General features: G+C 43.5%; 1 protein-coding gene across 1 annotated transcript in view; it reads left to right on the top strand.

Annotated features, from left to right (window-relative positions):
- CCDC80 (coiled-coil domain containing 80) overlaps window positions 1-19682 on the top strand; it is a 223349-nt gene that overhangs the window by 193472 nt on the left and 10195 nt on the right. The window contains exons 6-7 of the mRNA XM_069204179.1: window positions 14593-14696; window positions 18420-18500. Of these exons, the coding sequence (XP_069060280.1) occupies window positions 14593-14696; window positions 18420-18500 (185 nt within the window). The remainder of the gene's footprint in view (window positions 1-14592; window positions 14697-18419; window positions 18501-19682) is intronic.

Below are 19682 nucleotides of genomic sequence, written 5' to 3'. Positions count from 1 at the left end.
GGCTTTTGTTACGCCCCTGATAGGGCAATCACTCAGTGCCCGATAAGTTGTTCTGGCAGATCAATGTCTGGGCCGATTTTTTTTTAAATTGCGGTCGGTTTTATGGCCAGGTGGGCGGGAGTTTTGATTTACCTGATATTGCTACTTTTTAACTATGTGTTTCTCTACTGGGAGGCACTTTTATTTTGGCGCCCAGGTCTATTTTTTGTCCCAGTCCGACCCTGCGGGCATCGCGTGCAGTGCCGCATCCAGGTCTTGTGTTTCTGTGTCAGGTATTTGCGGACCTAGTAATTCGGGCCCAGACACACCAGGCTACCCAGAACTACCTGTTCAGCAATGTCCTCCCCATGGATACCACAAGAGCAACTCGTAACGAAGGACCTGGCGTCTTTGTTTATTTCCATTCTAACAGTGGTCCATTGTTCACCTATTTCTTTACTGAATTCGATGCCACAAACAAATAAATTATACGTGTTCCGTGCTTTAGTCGATCTTGATAGAGTGTTCCGTACTAATAATTTACCTGTATTTGGACGCTCTTTAGGCCGATGAATCTTTTGGCTAAGTGGGACTCTCTTCACCCGAGACCAGCCAACTTAATGTAATCGATAATCAATAACGAACATAAGCAATGCCCTGATCAACATAACACTTAACAATTAATCCAGAATACATTTCGGCGGACCATGACCTTTCGGTCATGAATAACCACACCAGTTTATTCAAAGTTAATGAATTTATTTCTCTATATTAACAAAGCTAGCACAATATAGATGTGTCTCAACACCAAATGATAAACGTAAATGAACATTAATAGCTGTCCATAACGACGAAACAGGTGCAATCTATGCAGCATTTGAATAACAAGGCATTCGATGATAGCAATGCAAATCACTAAAACTATAATCTGTAATGAGCTAATTGCATACATTTAGTCAGCATAACAAGGTCTCAAATTGCATCGTGCAACAAAAGGAATCCTCATCTAACCTCAAATTAGCATCGGCATGTGGGACTTCATGCAAAAACAATTTAGCAACATTAATTTAGAAAAACTCCTAACTAGGGCTCTTATAAAAAATCAGCAGTTGGTTACCTAAAAGAAACACAATGCAATTGTACAATTTCCTTTCATATTTACCAATTACAATCAGCATTCAAGGAAGTCTTCGTCTCACAGGTACCGTTTCTCGATCAGCATGGGACGGGGCAAAGGGGCAGGGGTGGACGGGGCAGTTGCCTCACGGCGGCAAGATAAACTACTACTTCATGCAATGGGCAGTTCAAAGTTAAAGTCTCTAGGGTAAGAATCATTTAAGTCTCTTTCTCTCGATTAGAGAAAGCATCAAAGTCTCTTTCAAAATGGCGTTGCAGCAAGGTGGGCCATAATAGCTGCAAAATGGCTCAGCGGGTGTGATGTCGGGTAATAGCTGCAATGGCTGGTAATGGCTGGTAATGGCTGCAATGGCTACTTTCTTCTCGTGCACCTGGTTTAAATAGACAACAGTTCAAATCCAGTAGGGTCTTCCATTGGAGGGTTCATAGGTTGGCTTCAAGTTGTCCAATCAAAAACAACAGTTCTCAAGCTTTTACTTAAGCATACATTATCCTTGGAGACGGGTACGTAAGTTGCAACATTTTATACCAATTAACTCACTTTCAGAGCTTCCATTGTCCGCACCTGCAGATTGACCTTGGAGCAAAGAGAAAAATGCCAGGCTGGCACGAAACCTTAAGATAAGCATGTGAACGATCTCAGTGGAAAAGTACAGCTTCAAGCAGAAATACACGTTTATTAGCACATTGGAAAAACACAAGCATCTAAATCGTGAGACAAGGCAACTAGGCCGAAGCCTCCACTAAAGTTAGTCTAAGCTAAAGCATTTCAAACAAGCAAATCATAGCACACGTTTACGATTATGTCAGATTCGTGCAGTTCTAATACATCACGTTATATAAAGCACGCTTATAAATGTTGGCAAACTACTCTGAGGGCACATTTTGTCCCCGTACAATCTTTATTAGTTCGATTAAAGTCACACTCGATTATTGCAGCACTACGTTTATGCGCTAATAAATGTAAAACCTTAATTTCTGCGTCATCAATCCCTCCTCTGATGACTACTTGTCATCACACAAACTATTCCCACAAATTTTATTCCATTAAAATTCTGTCAGTTCTCTTTTCCTTTTAGTTCCCCTAGTTTTTGCTTTGTATTCTTCTGCCATTCTTTTCATCATTTTCTCTTCCTTCCTTCTTTTAATTCTTGCCATAATCATTATTATTCCCCTTTTTATTCCCCAAATTCCAAAAATACAAATCAGTACTATTAATATTCCCTATATTATTTTTATTAATATTCCATTCCAAATTCCCCCAATCCAATTTCCCACTGAAGCAAGTCCTTTTCCAACCTTCTCCCACACTGGTTCTTTCAATTCCTTCAAGTCTGCACTCTCTTTTGTTAGATTAACAAGCATAGTTTTAATTTTCACACTGTTGTCTGGAATATACGTGCAACAGTGGCGCGCACCAAGCATTTTGCAAACGCCGCCATCCTTTGCTAAAAGAATATCTAAGGCAAGCCTGTTTTGAAGAGTCATAGCTCTTTCCGCTGCAAGTTCAGCATCTATCAGGATTATAGCACCTGAAAACTTTGTCAACATGTTATCCACTATAGTAGACAACTTTCTTATCTTGATGGAATTCAACACAACTCCCAATGAAGGAATCATGGCTCCAAATATATCTCCTACCACAGCAGCTGCGGTCTCTCTTTTCTGGATACGATGGGATCCAGATGTCTTTTGAATCACCGATAGGTCATCCAGTTGATAAACCTTTGGGAATAATATACCCAAATAACATCTTCCCCACCATCCCTTCGGAAGACGATAATAGGCATTATACCCACAAATGTAATATACACCTGGAATGACAGGGTCAAGTCCGTTCATCATGAATGTCCATTTGGCCTTAAAGATAAACGTATGTTTACACTCACTCGCTCCTACGAAAATGTTATCATAATAAGATTCACCTCGATATATACAAAATTTCCCTACATGCCAAGCATCTAAAGCTATTCTCCCTTGTGTTTTTATTGCGGCAAAATCATAATGATCTACTGAAGTCCTCTTACTTAGCTCTTTTTCTAATTTCGCATTCATTTGTGCCCTTCTATCATCTGTGCGATCTAAAAAGCTTATTTCTACTGCAGAGAGCGAGCAGGTAAGGTTTTCCCTATGAGCGTGAGCCGTTTCAAAAGGTTGCATTGGCTCGAAAAATTCCCTCATTATTTTAGCATCCCAATCTTTAGCAATCTGGCTTAGCTGCGCTATTATAGGAACATATTCAAAGGTAACATCATAATTTGAGTAAAAATACTGTATGTTGGTCTGACCATAAAATCTAGAAGTTACTATACTACATGTAATCCCGTATGTAAGAGGCATGTGGTGATAAGTCACCCCTTCCTTTACTGATGTCGGTATCTGTGTACACACATAACAATCTTTCGCATCCATAGTCTCAACATATTCTGTTAGCAAGCGATAGAAAACATTATACGAAAGTTCTTTCTTATCATGCAAGTGTCTCTCATCTAATTCTAGTCTTTTCAATGCGGTTAGTTCAGTGACAGTAACAGGAGCAAAAGTAGAAGCATCAATTTTCTCATTCTCACCCTTTCCATGCATTGCAAGCACTATTGCCATTATTATTAGTACACATGCAATTATCAAGCCTATACACGCATATTTACAATATTTCACTCTACTGTTTTGTGTAGCCATGATCTGTATAGAATCAGAGAGCTAGAAGCACCTATAAAGAAACTATTTAGCAATTCAGTTACAAAGCTGAACGAGCGCAATGTTTACACAGTTTTCTTCAAGTGGCCAGTCACTTATCGGTTAGCAGCATTTGTCTCAATTCGGCAATTACTCGGTCTTTTATCAGTTCAGCAAGTGTCTTATCCGGTTTAGCAATGTCTCAGCTGGTTGTATCACGTTAGATTGTAGCAAGCAATATCATTTATTACCCTTTCAATCGACAGAGTCCATAAAACTTTTCTTTTCTATTGGTATCTCTTCTTCTTCGTTCTCGAGGCTAAGAGATACAAATTCGTCAGTCCAATCGTCATTGACTATATATGCCCATTCCGGACCGGAATATCTCCTGTTTGGTATCCTTTTCCTTTTCAATTTTGCTTCTCTTTTCGATTCTGCCTCACTGGTACTTTCCTCTTTGGCCAAGTCTTTTCCTTCACTTGAGGTTGGTACCACGACAGTCACTTCCTTTCTTTTCTCTTTCACTTTTGGCCTTTCTCCGTCGTTCAAATTTTCTTTAGTCCTTTGTTTTATTGGTGATATACTTAGTCTCCTCTTCGCACCGTGTCCATTTGATGGACCTGCGATCTTTTCTGTGGAAGCTTGAACTGTTTCGTTCTGTTCTGCCTTGTCCCCTCCTTCTGGGGAATCAATCACGTTCTCTTTTTCTTTTTCTGTATCGTCTGCTTCTGGGAAAGCCCTCCTCTGATCAGGCTCTCCTGCCTTTTCACCTCTTTCGAGCCCTTCGTCACCGTTACTTTCTTCAGACTCTTTATCACTTTCAGCTGCTTCAGGCTCTTTGTCGCCTTCAGCTGCTTCAGGCTCTTTGCTACCTTCAGCTGCTTCGTCGCTGTCTGAGGTTTCTCCTTGGTCTTCCCCAAGTGAGTCGGTCGTTTCGTCCTCAGAGAATATTTCTCTCTCTTCTGTTCCTGCCTGTTCGCTTTCAGTTCGGTTTTGCTCTGTCTCAGCGCTCACCACTGTTTTATCAGGCACTGGCAGTTTCAGCGCTTCAACTTCCTCATCTGTGGGACACAACACTTTCTTTGTGTGACTGGCATGAATCCAGTTGGGAACTCCCGCACACTTCACAGCGGTAGTGGTCGTCAGGATCACTTGGAAAGGGCCTTTCCAACGGGGTTCCAGACACGACTTTCTCACGTGCTTCTTTACCACGACCCAGTCACCTGCTTTCAGTGTGTGTCCTGGACCTTGGATCGGTGGCAAGGTGGTTGCTTCCACCTGGTGAGAGAAAGAGCGAACCACGTCAGCCAGACCTTTGCAGTAGTCTAACACCATATCATCTGTAATATTCAAAAGCGCGTTTGCGGGAACTGCAGGAAGTCTCATGGCCCTGCCCATGAGAATTTTGTGCGGAGACAATCCAGTCTTTCTATCAGGGGTGTTTCTCATTGACATTAACACCAATGGCAATGCGTCAGGCCATTTCAAATTTGTCGATGCACATATTTTCGCCATTCTTGATTTCAATGTACCATTCATTTGTTCCACCAGTCCTGAGGCTTCAGGGCGATAGCTACAATGCAGTTTTTGCTCAATGTTCAGCGCTGCGCAAAGTAACTTTATCACCTCGTTATTGAAGTGACTTCCTCTATCTGATTCTAAAGAGATCGGGAATCCGAAACGTGGTATTAACTCCCTCAACAATAGTTTTGCAACTGTAAGGCTGTCATTTCTACGTGTGGGGTATGCTTCAATCCAGTGACTAAAAATGCACACGATCACCAACACATACTTCAGACCTCCATGCACAGGCATCTCAATGAAGTCCATCTGCATTCTACTAAACGGGCCGCTCGCCCTACCAATGTGGCTCGCGTTCACAACCGTTCCCTTCCCTGGGTTCATCTGCTGACAAATGACACATCGATGGCAAACTGCTTCTGCAGCTTGACGAAATCTGGGGTTAAACCAATCAGTTTTGAACAATCTCATCATGGCATCTCTCCCTAGGTGAGCCTGCCCATGATAGAACCGCGCTAGCTGCGATAAGAGACTATTTGGCAAAACAAATTTTCCCTCATTTGAAACCCATAACTCATCTGGTCTCTTTATACATTGTGACTTAATCCAGGAATCTCTTTCATCCTCCCTGACGCTATTCTGTAATGCTTTTAGTTCATCTATTGTATCTACGACCTTCAAGGCAAATGCTTCAGCTGGTTCGAGTTCTGGTTCACTTATCGAATTCCATTCATCTCTGAGTAATATACAGTTCAAGGCACAAAATCTTGCGACTTGATCCGCATATGCATTTCCCAGAGAAACATAGTCCTGTCCTTTTGTATGAGCACTACACTTTACCACTGCAACTTCGGCTGGCATTTGTATGGCGTGTAACAATTCCCTTATTCTCTCCCCGTTTTTCACTGGGGATCCTGAAGAAGTCAGGAAACCTCTCTGTGACCATAGTTGTCCAAAGTCGTGCACAATTCCAAACCCGTACTGACTATCAGTGTAAATGGTGACTTTCATCAATGCAGACAGTTGACATGCTCTTGTAAGGGCTACAAGTTCTGCTACTTGTGCAGAATAGACTCCTTGAAGCCAGGACGCTTCCAAGACACCTGTTACAGTACATACAGCATATCCTGCTTTCAAAATTCCCATCCCATCTCTTAGACATGAACCATCAACGAAAACAATTTGGTCATTTTCATCAAGCTTAGTATCCTTAATGTCAGGTCGAGGTTTTGTGCAAAATTCAGTCACCTGAAGGCAGTCATGCTCGACGTCTTCAGCGTTCTCAATTTCAGCATTTTCACCGGGAAGCAAGGTTGCTGGATTCAACGTAGTGCACCTTTTCAGCTGCACATTCGGTGAGCCCAGAATTATCGTTTCATACCTTGTGAGTCTTGCTCCAGTCATGTGTTGCGTTCGGGAGCGGGTCAAAAGTATCTCAACTGAGTGAGGGACCATGACTGTTACTGGGTGTCCCATCACTATTCCTTCACTCTGAGTGAGGCTGATACCAACTGCTGCTACGGCGCGCAAACACCCTGGAAGTGCTGCTGCGACCGGATCCAAAGTAGCTGAAAAATACGCTACTGGTCTGTTTATGCCACCATGGGCTTGAGTCAAGACAGACAAAGAACATGCATCACGTTCATGACAAAACAATGTGAAAGGCTTTGTGTAATCAGGCATACCTAAAGCTGGAGCCCTGCACATGCATTCTTTCAATTCAATAAAAGCATCCATCTCATCTCCTTTCAGCTCAATTTGATCCAAGGCATCCTTCTGGGTCAGCTTCAGTAAAGGCTTTGCTAGAGTTGAGAAGTTGGGAATCCACTGACGACAGTAGCTTACCATTCCCAAAAACTTCCTCACCTCCCTCCTTGTCTTTGGTGGACTCATTTGAAGTACACTCGTTATTCTTTCCTTCATTATTCTCCGTGACCCTTTCTCTATCTGGTGACCCAAGTATTTCACTTTCTTCTGACAGAACTGCAATTTGGAAGGAGACACCTTGTGTCCATTCCTTCCCAAATGGTTCAACAGAGCAATGGTATCGGCTGAGCAGCCACTTTCTGTCTTTGATGCAATCAGTAAGTCATCGATGTATTGTACTAGGGTTGACTCGAATGGCAATTCTAATGCTTCCAAGTCTTTCTTTAGAATCTGATTGAATATTGACGGTGACTCAGAAAACCCTTGAGGAATTCGACACCAACTGTACACTCTGTCTAAGAATTTGAAACAAAAGAGAAATTGGCTGTCCTCATGAAGAGGCACCGAAAAGAATGCTTGTGACAAGTCGATGACTGAGAACCACTCAGCATCGCAAGGGACTTGGAACATTATCACAGCTGGATTCGGTACGACAGGGCAACATTTAATTATGATGTCATTTATTTTCCTCAAGTCCTGCACAATTCGGACCTTTCCACTCGGCTTTATTAGTCCCATGATTGGTGAATTACATGGACTGCTTAACACTTCTTTCAGTACTCCCTGCTTTACAAATTCGTCAATGAGTTGGGCAACTTTCATGAGGGTGTCTTGTGCCATGTGGTATTGTGGGGTCTGGGGAAAGGTTGCATTGGGCTTTACAGTTACTTTCACTGGTTCCACTCCTTTCATCAATCCCACCTCTTTCCCTGTCATATCCCAGACTTCCTTTCCGACTGTTTCTCGTAATTCAGCTGGAATATCTTCTTCAGTTATCATCGGGAAAAGACAAATCAGAGGATACTCTTCATCGACAGTTTCCATCTCATCCCCCTCTACACTGTCCTCTTCTTCCCCATCACTGCTCGTCTGAATTTTTATTCCATCGTTCGAACACATAATCGAACAACCCAATTTGCACAATAGGTCTCTCCCTAACAGTGCTATCGGGCTTGAGTCACATACCACAAATTTATGTAACCTTTGATAGTTACCAATGCTGACTGGTACCGGATCTGTAATTGGGTTTGTCAGGTGCCTGTTTGCTACTCCCACCACTTGAACTGTTCTCCCTGAGAGTGGCAAATTTGGTACTTCAATGCTCTTAACAGTTGAACGTGTGGCTCCTGTGTCAACCAAGAATGAGACACGATGACCCATTACTCTTCCCTCCACGTACGGACCCTTTTGATCAACTTCCAAGGATGCTGCAAGCACACAATCTCCTTCCTCTCCTGAACTTTCACTCTCCCATACATTGTTTATTCCACTCTCACTGTGTAATGGGAACTGTTGTACGGTGCCATTTGTATTCATTACCTGACCCGAGACCTGTGGAGGAACCATCACTTGCTGCTGACTCATTGGTGCCAAAGGTATTTGCATTTGCTGATTAGGTACCATGGGAAACTGCTGTTGCATTGGCTGCATTTGCGTCATCTGCATACGGGGCATCTGCATTTGCTGCGGCTGCATGGGCTGTAATCCCTGCAGCTGATTTATGGTCTGAAAATTTGGGTTTGGACCTCTCATTTTTGGTCCCCTCATTGTCTGGAATGCATTGACATCATTGTTTTGCTGTCCAACACCTGCACCTGCACCTTCCTGCACCATCATTGGGCACTCGCGTTTCCAATGTCCGACAATTCCGCACGCGTGACACGGCATCACCTTTTTCAATGCCTGCACACCATTCGGAGTCACAACAGTGTTCAAATCCGGACCATTATTCACAAAACCTCCTCTGCTCTGCCTCTCGCCTGTGGCTGAAACATCATATTTCCCTGCAACTGCGGCTGCGGTTGCGGTACCTGTTGTTGGAACCCTTGCAACCCTTGCAAACCTTGCAGACCTGTCTGAGCTGCTTTAAGCTGCATCATCATCACTTTCTCTTTCAACCTTTTCTGTTTCACTTCAATTTCGTCGCTACAGTATTTCGCATAATTCAACACCTCATCAATAGGTTTCGACTGCCAACAAATCAAATGCGACTTTATCATCTGACTTATCTCTGGTCTCAGCCCTTCCACAAATCTAAACACAAAATGAAGCATGTCCTTCGCCTCTATTGTTTCCGTGCCACTGTTTTTGAACGCCTTCAACAACCTCTCATAGTAACTATGAATCAACTCTTTAGCCTCTTGGGCAGTTCGATCGATCTTCTGCCAATCCACATTTTTCGCGGCAACCTTCGTCTTCAAATGCTCAATCACCTTATAGTACAAGCTCATCACCATAGGTGATGGTGCACCCGTATCCCTGTCTCTCTCTGGTTCACTTGTCGGCCAACCTACAGCTCTTTTGCAATCCTCCCACAAATCTGCCGGAACCACAATCTCAAAGAGAGTGTTCAGGTCTTCCCAAAGACATTTTGCAAGCTTCACAAACCTATCAGTCTGTTGATACCATTCAATCGGTTTCTCTCTCAGTTTGGGAAAATCATCCGTAAAAGACTGAATGTCGCTTCTGTGTCATGGTACATGTATTAATTTTCCCCCTGCTGTCTCCCTCATTGGTAACATGGTTACTGCATCACTACTCTGTGGTCTTTTCTCGTTGAGCTCTGGGACACTGTCTTTCCTCTTTTCCTTTCTCTTTACCCATCTGCTTTCCCATTTGTCTAAGCACCTCCACACTTGTGCACTCTGCAACAATTCTCTAAGGTGCGCCTTCATGCCTGCTGACCTCATGTGTTCAAAATCTGTGGTCCCGAAATCCAACCTGTAGCTCCTGCTCAAGTGTTTCGTCTTGTCTATATCAACCCCGTTTTTGTCAGCTATTTCTTGCAAGCTTCTATGTACCTTGTTCACTTCTCTCGTAATCCTGGGACATAGATACCTCAGCTCTTCTTCCGAGTAGGACTCTAACCTATTCACACCCATAGTCCCTTCCACCAATTCTTGTGCTTCCATGTTCAACCTGACCCTATTCAGATAGTCTTCTCCCTTCCCACTGGCTGAGCTTTGTGTGGAATTCAGACTGTTGAACCACTGTGTCAGCTGTTGCGCATTCAACCCCATCAGTGTAGCATTCACATCGACTGCCATTGATGGTTGCGGCAACTTTTCAGTGTTCGATGATAGCGGTATCATCAGTGGGGGACTCGACCTCACCAGTGTTGACTGAGCACATATGGGACTAAACTCCATCAAGGACCCAGATCCAGTTGGCAGAGCCGCTATCGGAGTTGTCTCTGGAGTGTTTTGTATGCACCTCCTTTCCATCCCACTCTGCACCATTGAGCTTTGACTGCTCATACCTGAGTTAGGCTGAATGTATAAAGGTACCGGTGGACCTACAGTAATGGGTAGGGATATCGCATCTGCGTTCTGTCCATTCCCCATGTTCTGAGACATGTTCATTCCCAAACTATGGGTCATCATTGCCGGCATGCCCATCTGACTCCCCGTCACCTGAGCATGTGCGTTTCCCCCCTGCATCTGCTTTTGAGGCATCAAAAACTGGGTTGATTCAGCTTGTGCCAGTGTTGGGTTGTGACCATTCTGTCCTCCCATTACGGTTGGATCTAGAATCATTCCCGTACTGTTGTCACTGCTGTAGTACCTTGGGACCTGCGGCTGATAATTTTCTGCCGGTTTCAATATGGGCACATCTGGATATATTCTCCTAACCTGCGGTATCTGCGGGGTGAACAGTAAACTCGGGTTCTTAGATCCCGATGATGCTCCTGAACTCTGAGTTTCACTGTTCTGTACCGGTGCCGGAGGGGCAGAACTGGTACTTGGACCTTGTCCACCCTCTGCATAAGGTGGTGGACGGTCGTTCAGCAATTGCATGATTAACTCCTCATCCTCTAACTCCTCTTCTCTTCTCAACTTTTCCTCGTCCTCTCTATCCTTGGAACACCTCCTGTTTGTCTTACAGGTAGCTTTCTTACCTGTCTCCTCTTCTTCCTTAGTAATTGCGGGAAACAATTTTATCCCCTGCAATACATCTGACCACCACACCTTCTGTGCATTATCCCACCTAGCGTCCGCTAGTGTCTTTTCTACCTTCCTTATCCTAGTCTCGAACTTATTTTGCTGCTGCTGTCTAGCCATTAGTTCCCAAATCGCTAGAGCCTCAAACTGTGCTGGCCTTGGAGGTACCTTCATGTCGTACATCGCGAATCTCAAATTCTCTAGGATCCTTATATTGAATGTCCCATGGACCGGGAACGCTACGCTCCCATGTTTCTCTGTCAGCTTGTGCCATTGCTTTAGCCAAAGGCACGGAGCTACCCCTTTTTCCTCCATTACAATGTAAGCTGGTGTACCTTCGGGCGGCGTCTCCTCTCCTACGCTCGCTTTAATGTAAGACTCCCCCTTCATCGCACTCCTTAATGCTTTAAAAAATTTCATTTTCTCGTCTTTTATTTCACAAAGTTTGTAATCAATAGGTGACTTTAATTCCCGGAATACTCTTCGCTTGCCTTTCCCCTTCCAATCGAGCCCCACGGACTGCGTCCAATCCGTGCGCGACCCTTCTCTACAACCAACCTATCCCAGCGCGGCTCCTAGTGACGTCACACTCACACACTGCGGCTGACAAAGCCTCGCGGCTAGTCCTCCTTCACTCAGCTCCTCTCGTAACAACTTCTAGCATGTATCGCGAGCAACCAAATAATAATAAAACAGATCTGTCGGTTTACTACAGGAAGGGTAACACAATCGCTTCAGGACCTTAGGGATTTTTCACTAGCCTCGGCAGTTATTCCATCTTTCTCGGTCCCCACGTTCGCAAGCAAATCTGACCCGCAGACTGCTCTCAACTTGTCAGTGATCTATTCTAGTGCACTTTAGAATTTTGTCAAAGCCCGAAGTCGAAGTTTTCTTTCACTCCCTTAACACACGTACCGACTCGTTGACCACGCCCGATCAACCTATTAAACCGACCAGACCACAACATATAACAAGTGTCTCATACACTTTTCAACATACTCCGGAGTCTCTTGACCTCGCAGGGCCCGTCTCAACAACAACAACCACGTGGACCTTTTTATGCACGAAGCGCCACATGCACATGAAGTTCGACGACTTCCCTACTCTCACACTCGGAGTCGCACCTCCGCTATTTCTATGAAGTTCGACGACTTCCCTACTTCTACACTCGGAGTCGCACCTCTGCTATTCTCTAAAATCCTCGCAACCTTTTCACACAATCTGCGGCAATAAGCTGTGCAAGCGCAAAATCCTAACTTCACTCATACCGTCACTAGTACCACCAACGCTGATTCCACACCTCCATTCCCTCCATTCGCAAGCTCCGAGATCCCGGGAAAGTCGCGGTGGACCTAGCCCATCATCATTTTCTCAATCTGTTTTACCCAAGAAAAAAAAAAATCTAATTCAACTTCTCGAGTGGGATCTCAAAAGTCGAAACCGTTAATTCAACACCATGTATGTCTCGAGTGGGGTCCCAAAAGTCGGAACCATTAATTCAACACCATGTATGTCTCGAGTGGGGTCCCAAAAGTCGGAACCATCCTCTGCTACCATCTACTGATAGAGCGTTCCGTACTAATAATTTACCTGTATTTGGACGCTCTTTAGGCCGATGAATCTTTTGGCTAAGTGGGACTCTCTTCACCCGAGACCAGCCAACTTAATGTAATCGATAATCAATAACGAACATAAGCAATGCCCTGATCAACATAACACTTAACAATTAATCCAGAATACATTTCGGCGGACCATGACCTTTCGGTCATGAATAACCACACCAGTTTATTCAAAGTTAATGAATTTATTTCCCTATATTAACAAAGCTAGCACAATATAGATGTGTCTCAACACCAAATGATAAACGTAAATGAACATTAATAGCTGTCCATAACGACGAAACAGGTGCAATCTATGCAGCATTTGAATAACAAGGCATTCGATGATAGCAATGCAAATCACTAAAACTATAATCTGTAATGAGCTAATTGCATACATTTAGTCAGCATAACAAGGTCTCAAATTGCATCGTGCAACAAAAGGAATCCTCATCTAACCTCAAATTAGCATCGGCATGTGGGACTTCATGCAAAAACAATTTAGCAACATTAATTTAGAAAAACTCCTAACTAGGGCTCTTATCAAAAATCAGCAGTTGGTTACCTAAAAGAAACACAATGCAATTGTACAATTTCCTTTCATATTTACCAATTACAATCAGCATTCAAGGAAGTCTTCGTCTCACAGGTACCGTTTCTCAATCAGCATGGGACGGGGCAAAGGGGCAGGGGTGGACGGGGCAGTTGCCTCACGGCGGCAAGATAAACTACTACTTCATGCAATGGGCAGTTCAAAGTTAAAGTCTCTAGGGTAAGAATCATTTAAGTCTCTTTCTCTCGATTAGAGAAAGCATCAAAGTCTCTTTCAAAATGGCGTCGCAGCAAGGTGGGCCATAATAGCTGCAAAATGGCTCAACGGGTGTGATGTCGGGTAATAGCTGCAATGGCTGGTAATGGCTGGTAATGGCTGAAATGGCTACTTTCTTCTCGTGCACCTGGTTTAAATAGACAACAGTTCAAATCCAGTAGGGTCTTCCATTGGAGGGTTCATAGGTTGGCTTCAAGTTGTCCAATCAAAAACAACAGTTCTCAAGCTTTTACTTAAGCATACATTATCCTTGGAGACGGGTACGTAAGTTGCAACATTTTATACCAATTAACTCACTTTCAGAGCTTCCATTGTCCGCACCTGCAGATTGACCTTGGAGCAAAGAGAAAAATGCCAGGCTGGCACGAAACCTTAAGATAAGCATGTGAATGATCTCAGTGGAAAAGTACAGCTTCAAGCAGAAATACACGTTTATTAGCACATTGGAAAAACACGAGCATCTAAATCGTGAGACAAGGCAACTAGGCCGAAGCCTCCACTAAAGTTAGGCTAAGCTAAAGCATTTCAAACAAGCAAATCATAGCACACGTTTACGATTATGTCAGATTCGTGCAGTTCTAATACATCACGTTATATAAAGCACGCTTAGAAATGTTGGCAAACTACTCTGAGGGCACATTTTGTCCCCGTACAATCTTTATTAGTTCGATTAAAGTCACACTCGATTATTGCAGCACTACGTTTATGCGCTAATAAATGTAAAACCTTCATTTCTGCGTCATCAATCTTCACCTTGTTCATTTATTTGGGTGTTGTCAAATATCTGAGAAAGAATTGCTGTTATTTCTACAATTTCCGCAATTATGTGATATTGTGTGTTTATGTGGGCAAGCGCGCATGTAGTCATGTTTGCCAATACCTATGTCCAGGGTGGCAGGGTTTGAGTTGTTGGATTTTGGCACTGGGCATGGTTTTTCCATTTTTGTTGGTACCTCTTAACATTTAAGCGTGTTTGTGCCTGCAGGTTCCGTTGGAGGCGGAGACTGTTCGTCATCTCTGCTCCCAATGATGAGGAGTGGGCCTACCAGCAGCAGACGTACTCCCTCAGCGGCCAGGCTTGTCATCTGGGTAAGTGTCCAGGTCGCATCCTGCCCATAGCAAAGGAAAGGTACTTAAACGGATGAAACACATTTTAAATGTAGTTACCTTTTCTTATAAGAATTAACAGTGGCAGTCAACAGCCAAGGAGCACGAGACTGGATTACTGTGAGTAGGGACAATGGGGGTGCTTTTCCTTTGCTGACGCAGCCACGTTTAAATTACACTGCCTTACATTTTAAAGTTGTTTTGCACCTTTACTTGGAGCATTTGAACGATGGACGTGAGTGTTCGGTTCGGTAATAAGTCGCCTAGCAAGGCCTTATGCTGACTTGATAGCACACAACCCATGACTAAACATTATGCGGACAAGGTTGAAGAAGGCTGGTTTTGTGGTGTATTCATTAATAGAATTAACGCTTCTCCTCAACTGCACTCCCTGATGGGTGGACGGAACTCACTTTTTTCACCCGATTTGCAAAAGATGGGACAATTTCTCTGGCTGAGAACAAAGTTTTCGCAGAATTCTCCAAACAAAATTAACAATACTCCTAAACTCCAACTGTTACTGCTTCCCAGATGTACTAACATGGATAACTGTCAAACATATCCAGGTTGGGACTGTGCCAGCTAATCATTGGTGAATATCAACCAGCTCACAATTGTGGGAGTTCACCTGCTTAAGCAGGCATCCCTCAACCTGTCCCTTGAGCAAATCTGCACAAAGCAAAATTATACCATATTACGTGGGAGCCAACATATTTATGAATGTAAACTCATGTTTTATGAACAGATAAATCCATACAGTCCAAAGATGTTTTAAGATTTGTAGTCTTCCTTGTGGTTGTATGATGGAACCATGCATGCGGCAACCACGCTTGCCTGACCAACGCAGTCGGAACAACAAGCGCGTTGTTTCCACGCATGTCTTTACCATGCATGCGTTTACAATGATTTTTTGTTGTAAAGGCATGCCTAGTAAAGGCTTGTGTGGAAACGGCATGCATGGTTTTTGCATGCCACCTCCCCACCCTAAAAACAGAAGTACCCCGACCCCCCACTTTTAAAAACTACCCGATACCGCACTCCCACCCTGAGCTCTAAAACTGACCCCACCCCCAAAAATAAACAACCCAACCCCTAAAAAGAAAATTACCCCGACCCCCTCACCCCACCCCTAAAAACAGATGTACCCCGACCCCCACCTTTAAAAACTACCCCATACCCCCACCCACCCTGAACCCTAAAACCAACCCCCATGCCCCAAAAACAAAACTACCCAATCCCTAAAAACAAAATTACACCAAGCCCCCCACCACCGCCCCTAAAAACCTGACCCCTGCCTGCCCTGAATACAAAATTACCCCATCACCCCCATCCTGCCCCTAAAAACCCACCCCACCCTAAATACAAAATTACCCCACCCCTAAAACCCACCCCCCCACCGACCCTAAAAGCATAATTACCCCAACCCCCCAAATACAAAATCACCCCACCGCATCCCTGAAAACCTGACCCCCACCCCTAAATACAAAATTACCCCACCCCTAAAAACAAAATAACCCCGAACCCCCACCCCACCCTAAAAACCATAGTACCGATCCTCCCACCACCGCCCCTTAAAAAAAACAAAAAACTAACCACCCCAACCCCTTCACCCCTGCCCCCACTCCTAAAAAATACCCCCAACCCTGCCCCAGCCCCACTTACCTGACCCCATCCTCTCTGATGGATCTTCCTTTTCTCTGCCTTAACCATGCATGGGAGTTGTTCAGGTGTCCATGTATTCTTTGCCTCAGTCTCTACGTCTCAATCATGTTTCCCTCTCCTAGAGATCTTGCAATCCTGTCACATTGTTTGCTTCACTGTCCCCGTGTGTGTGACAGTCAGTCTGAGTTTTTGTCTCCCTGTCTTTGTTCCTTTAATGACTGTGCTTTTTTCGGTGCTGTGATGTGTGTTTGCTTTACAAGAATTGATTCTTCTGCGTTCTATGTACACGTTTACCGGAGTTAGCGTATTCTTTGCACCTGTGGGTATCTTGCTATGTCTCAGCAAACGTGTCTTCCCATCCCAATGCATGTGCCCATGTTCAAATCTAATTGTTTTCCTGAACTAAAAAGTGTGTTTCCAAGTTGCACTGTCAGTGTATCGTCATCCCAGTGTCAGTTGGTTTCCAGACTCCTCGTCAGTGTATGCCCATTCCCAGGGCACACATCTTGATGTCCTGTGTGCATTCAGTATCAGAGTCTCCCTTCTATCTATATGATTGTCTCTCCTTCCCAGTGAATTCTGATATATCTGTGCACTGTTCCAGCGTTCGAGTATTACGTGTTCCAGAATGGGTCATTCTCGGGCTATCCTAAAACATTATAAGTCCCAGTGTTAACGGTCACCCTACTCTGGAGTCTGTTCACTCCTTTTCCGGTTTCTGGGTATTCACTGACTCAAAATAGGGTGTTATTGCCAAAGGTATTTTTCTCTCTTAGTGCCAGAATATTCCATGTAATGGTGTCTGTGAGTTGCCTAGCCCGGGGCTAGTGTCTGCCTGTCCCAGTACCTTTGCCTTCTCTGTCCTTGTGGGGGTGTTATTCCCACACAATGTTTGTTTCCTTTGTCCGATGTCAGTGTACTCTTTGTCCCACTATCACTGTATTTCCTCAATGAGTGTTAATGCATTCCCTGTCTAAGTGCCTGTATTCTTTTCTCTGCTTTTAATCTATTCCCTGAGCCAGAGTAAAGTGAGACCCTTGACAGGTATCAGTAGAGTTCTTGTATCAGTGTAGCTGTTTTCTTGTCCCAGTTCTAGTGTACGCCAATGCTCACTTGTCAGAATCTCTGCCCTCCTTGCCATCCGTGTATTCCTTGTCCTATTGTCAGTGTGTTTTCTATTCCCGAGTCGCAGTATTCCTCCTCAGGGTGTCAGTGTATTTCCTGACATTTTGGACATATCTATCAGTCCCAGAGTTTGAGTTTTCTTGCCAAACTTTATCTCACCAATTCCATTACAGTGTTCTTCCTGTCCCTACAGATTTGTTTGTCCTGCAGTCCACATATAATAGTCTAAGGCGAATGCTTCAGAATAGTAATATGTTTGTTCTCAGTGTACATATTTCTGTGGCCCATTGTGAATGTGTTCTCTGTCCTGCTTGACAGTATTAAGTGCCATAGGGTATCTTTTTGTGTAGAATGTGTTTCTTTCAATTCTAAATGTAAGTGTTTAAAATACCAGTGTCAGTACATTTACTACCTAGGTGTATATGTCTCATGGGCCCAGCGTCAGAGTATTCCCTGTCCTATTTTACATTTCTCCATGTCCCAGGTGAGAGAGTTCTTTTATAAGAGTGTACATCTCACTGTCTCCCAATGTCAGTGTCTCTGCATTGCGACATTCCCTAGGCAGAAAACAAAAGGCTCTATCTTTAGGGTTCTTTTCATTGAATTAAGGAACAATATGGTCCACATCCTGTCCATATGAAGAAAGAGTAGCACAATGCACACACATGTTTTGTTAGTGCCTGTTGTTTGGGATGGAGGTTCTAGAGAGGTGAGCAGTGGGGTGAATGTTAATTGCCTGGGAAAAGAGGTGACCTTGATGTAGAAGCAGGGGCATCCACCCAAAATAATTGTTTCTTGGACCTCTTGTGTTATAAAATGAACATTCAGGAATAGCCTATGCGCAATCATAGAAGTTTAACCTGCAGACCATGCTAATCAAAATCTTATGCCTCAAACTCTCTGTCTTTGTGTTGGTAGGTCTGCGTCACTTGGCTATTCTGAAACTGGTCGGGGTTGGAATCGAAAGCAGTGGTGTTTTGGAGCTGTATCCTATTAATGGTAAGAATTGCATGTTTCTTCTGGGGTTTCACTTAAGTGATACCCTTTCACCAGCCTTTCCATGCCTGCCGTCAGTATTAAGCCTTCATCTAGATTGGTTGTGGAAACCAAGAGCACTACCACAAGGAGGGGAAAGAGAAGGTGCAGCAAATGTTGACTTATTTTTGGAAATGTCTTCACAGAAGGATATCCCTGTGAGTGAAATAGTCACTACAAAGATCTTATGTGCTCTTCATGTAACAAGTTCAAATCCGTGCCTGGTAAGTCCAGCTGAGCCTTCCATTCTTCTGAAGTTGTAAATTAGGATCCATTCAATTGAGTAATAGTGACACCAGTTAATTCCATCACTTAGAAGTGGTAGGGAATGCTTTATAAAAAGAAGATATGCTTATTATGTACTCCTTGGAACAAACTTTTGCCAAGAAAATGATTGTGTATCACATACCTCAATATTTGGGGAGCACACCTTATAAATCTCCCATAGCCTTTAGGAGTCAGATATTTGGACAGGTATTTAGCACACCTAGTTATGGCCTATACTCGTTGCATAGGAAGTTATAGAGAAGCAAACAAGCATGCCAAAGACATCTTGCATAAAATTGGAGATAAATCTCCCTCCCTATGCTACATCCTGAAATCAGTGTACTAACATTAAATACAGATAGAAGTTATCTTCATTTATTATCTGAATCCCTAATGTAAAATACATGTATTAGAACGTTTATGAGAATTATTACAGGGTTAAAACAATCAAATGCAAATAAGATAATTAACACATAGCTACCAAACAAGTATTGTATGAACACAACCTAACTAAAAGAACGACTCAATATCTGCACAGCAAAATGTACATTTGCCATATACATTGCCATATACATTGACTGTGATAACCATCATCTCCACAAAATACAGAAGGACATGGGCTGCTAGCTTACCTGCAGAAATGTCAATTATAATGGCTTTTTTTTAGCACAAAGTCCTCTTTCTGCTCTCACTAGCGGATATAAGTTCTTCATATTGGTCACATGAAGAAACGGGCATTAGCAATCACAATAGATCAGCCTTATATCTGAAAGTGCATCGCCAGTCACAGGTGAGTTCAGGCACTCAATAACTTATCAAACATGCACTCTGCTACTCAACCTTACACTCATGCAACTATTCATCCACCTACTGACTCAT

This window comes from Pleurodeles waltl, chromosome 8 (assembly GCF_031143425.1).
Source record: "Pleurodeles waltl isolate 20211129_DDA chromosome 8, aPleWal1.hap1.20221129, whole genome shotgun sequence".
Classification (NCBI taxonomy): domain Eukaryota; kingdom Metazoa; phylum Chordata; class Amphibia; order Caudata; family Salamandridae; genus Pleurodeles; species Pleurodeles waltl.
Note: the sequence above shows the minus strand (reverse complement) of the source record. Positions and strands in the feature narration are given on the sequence as shown.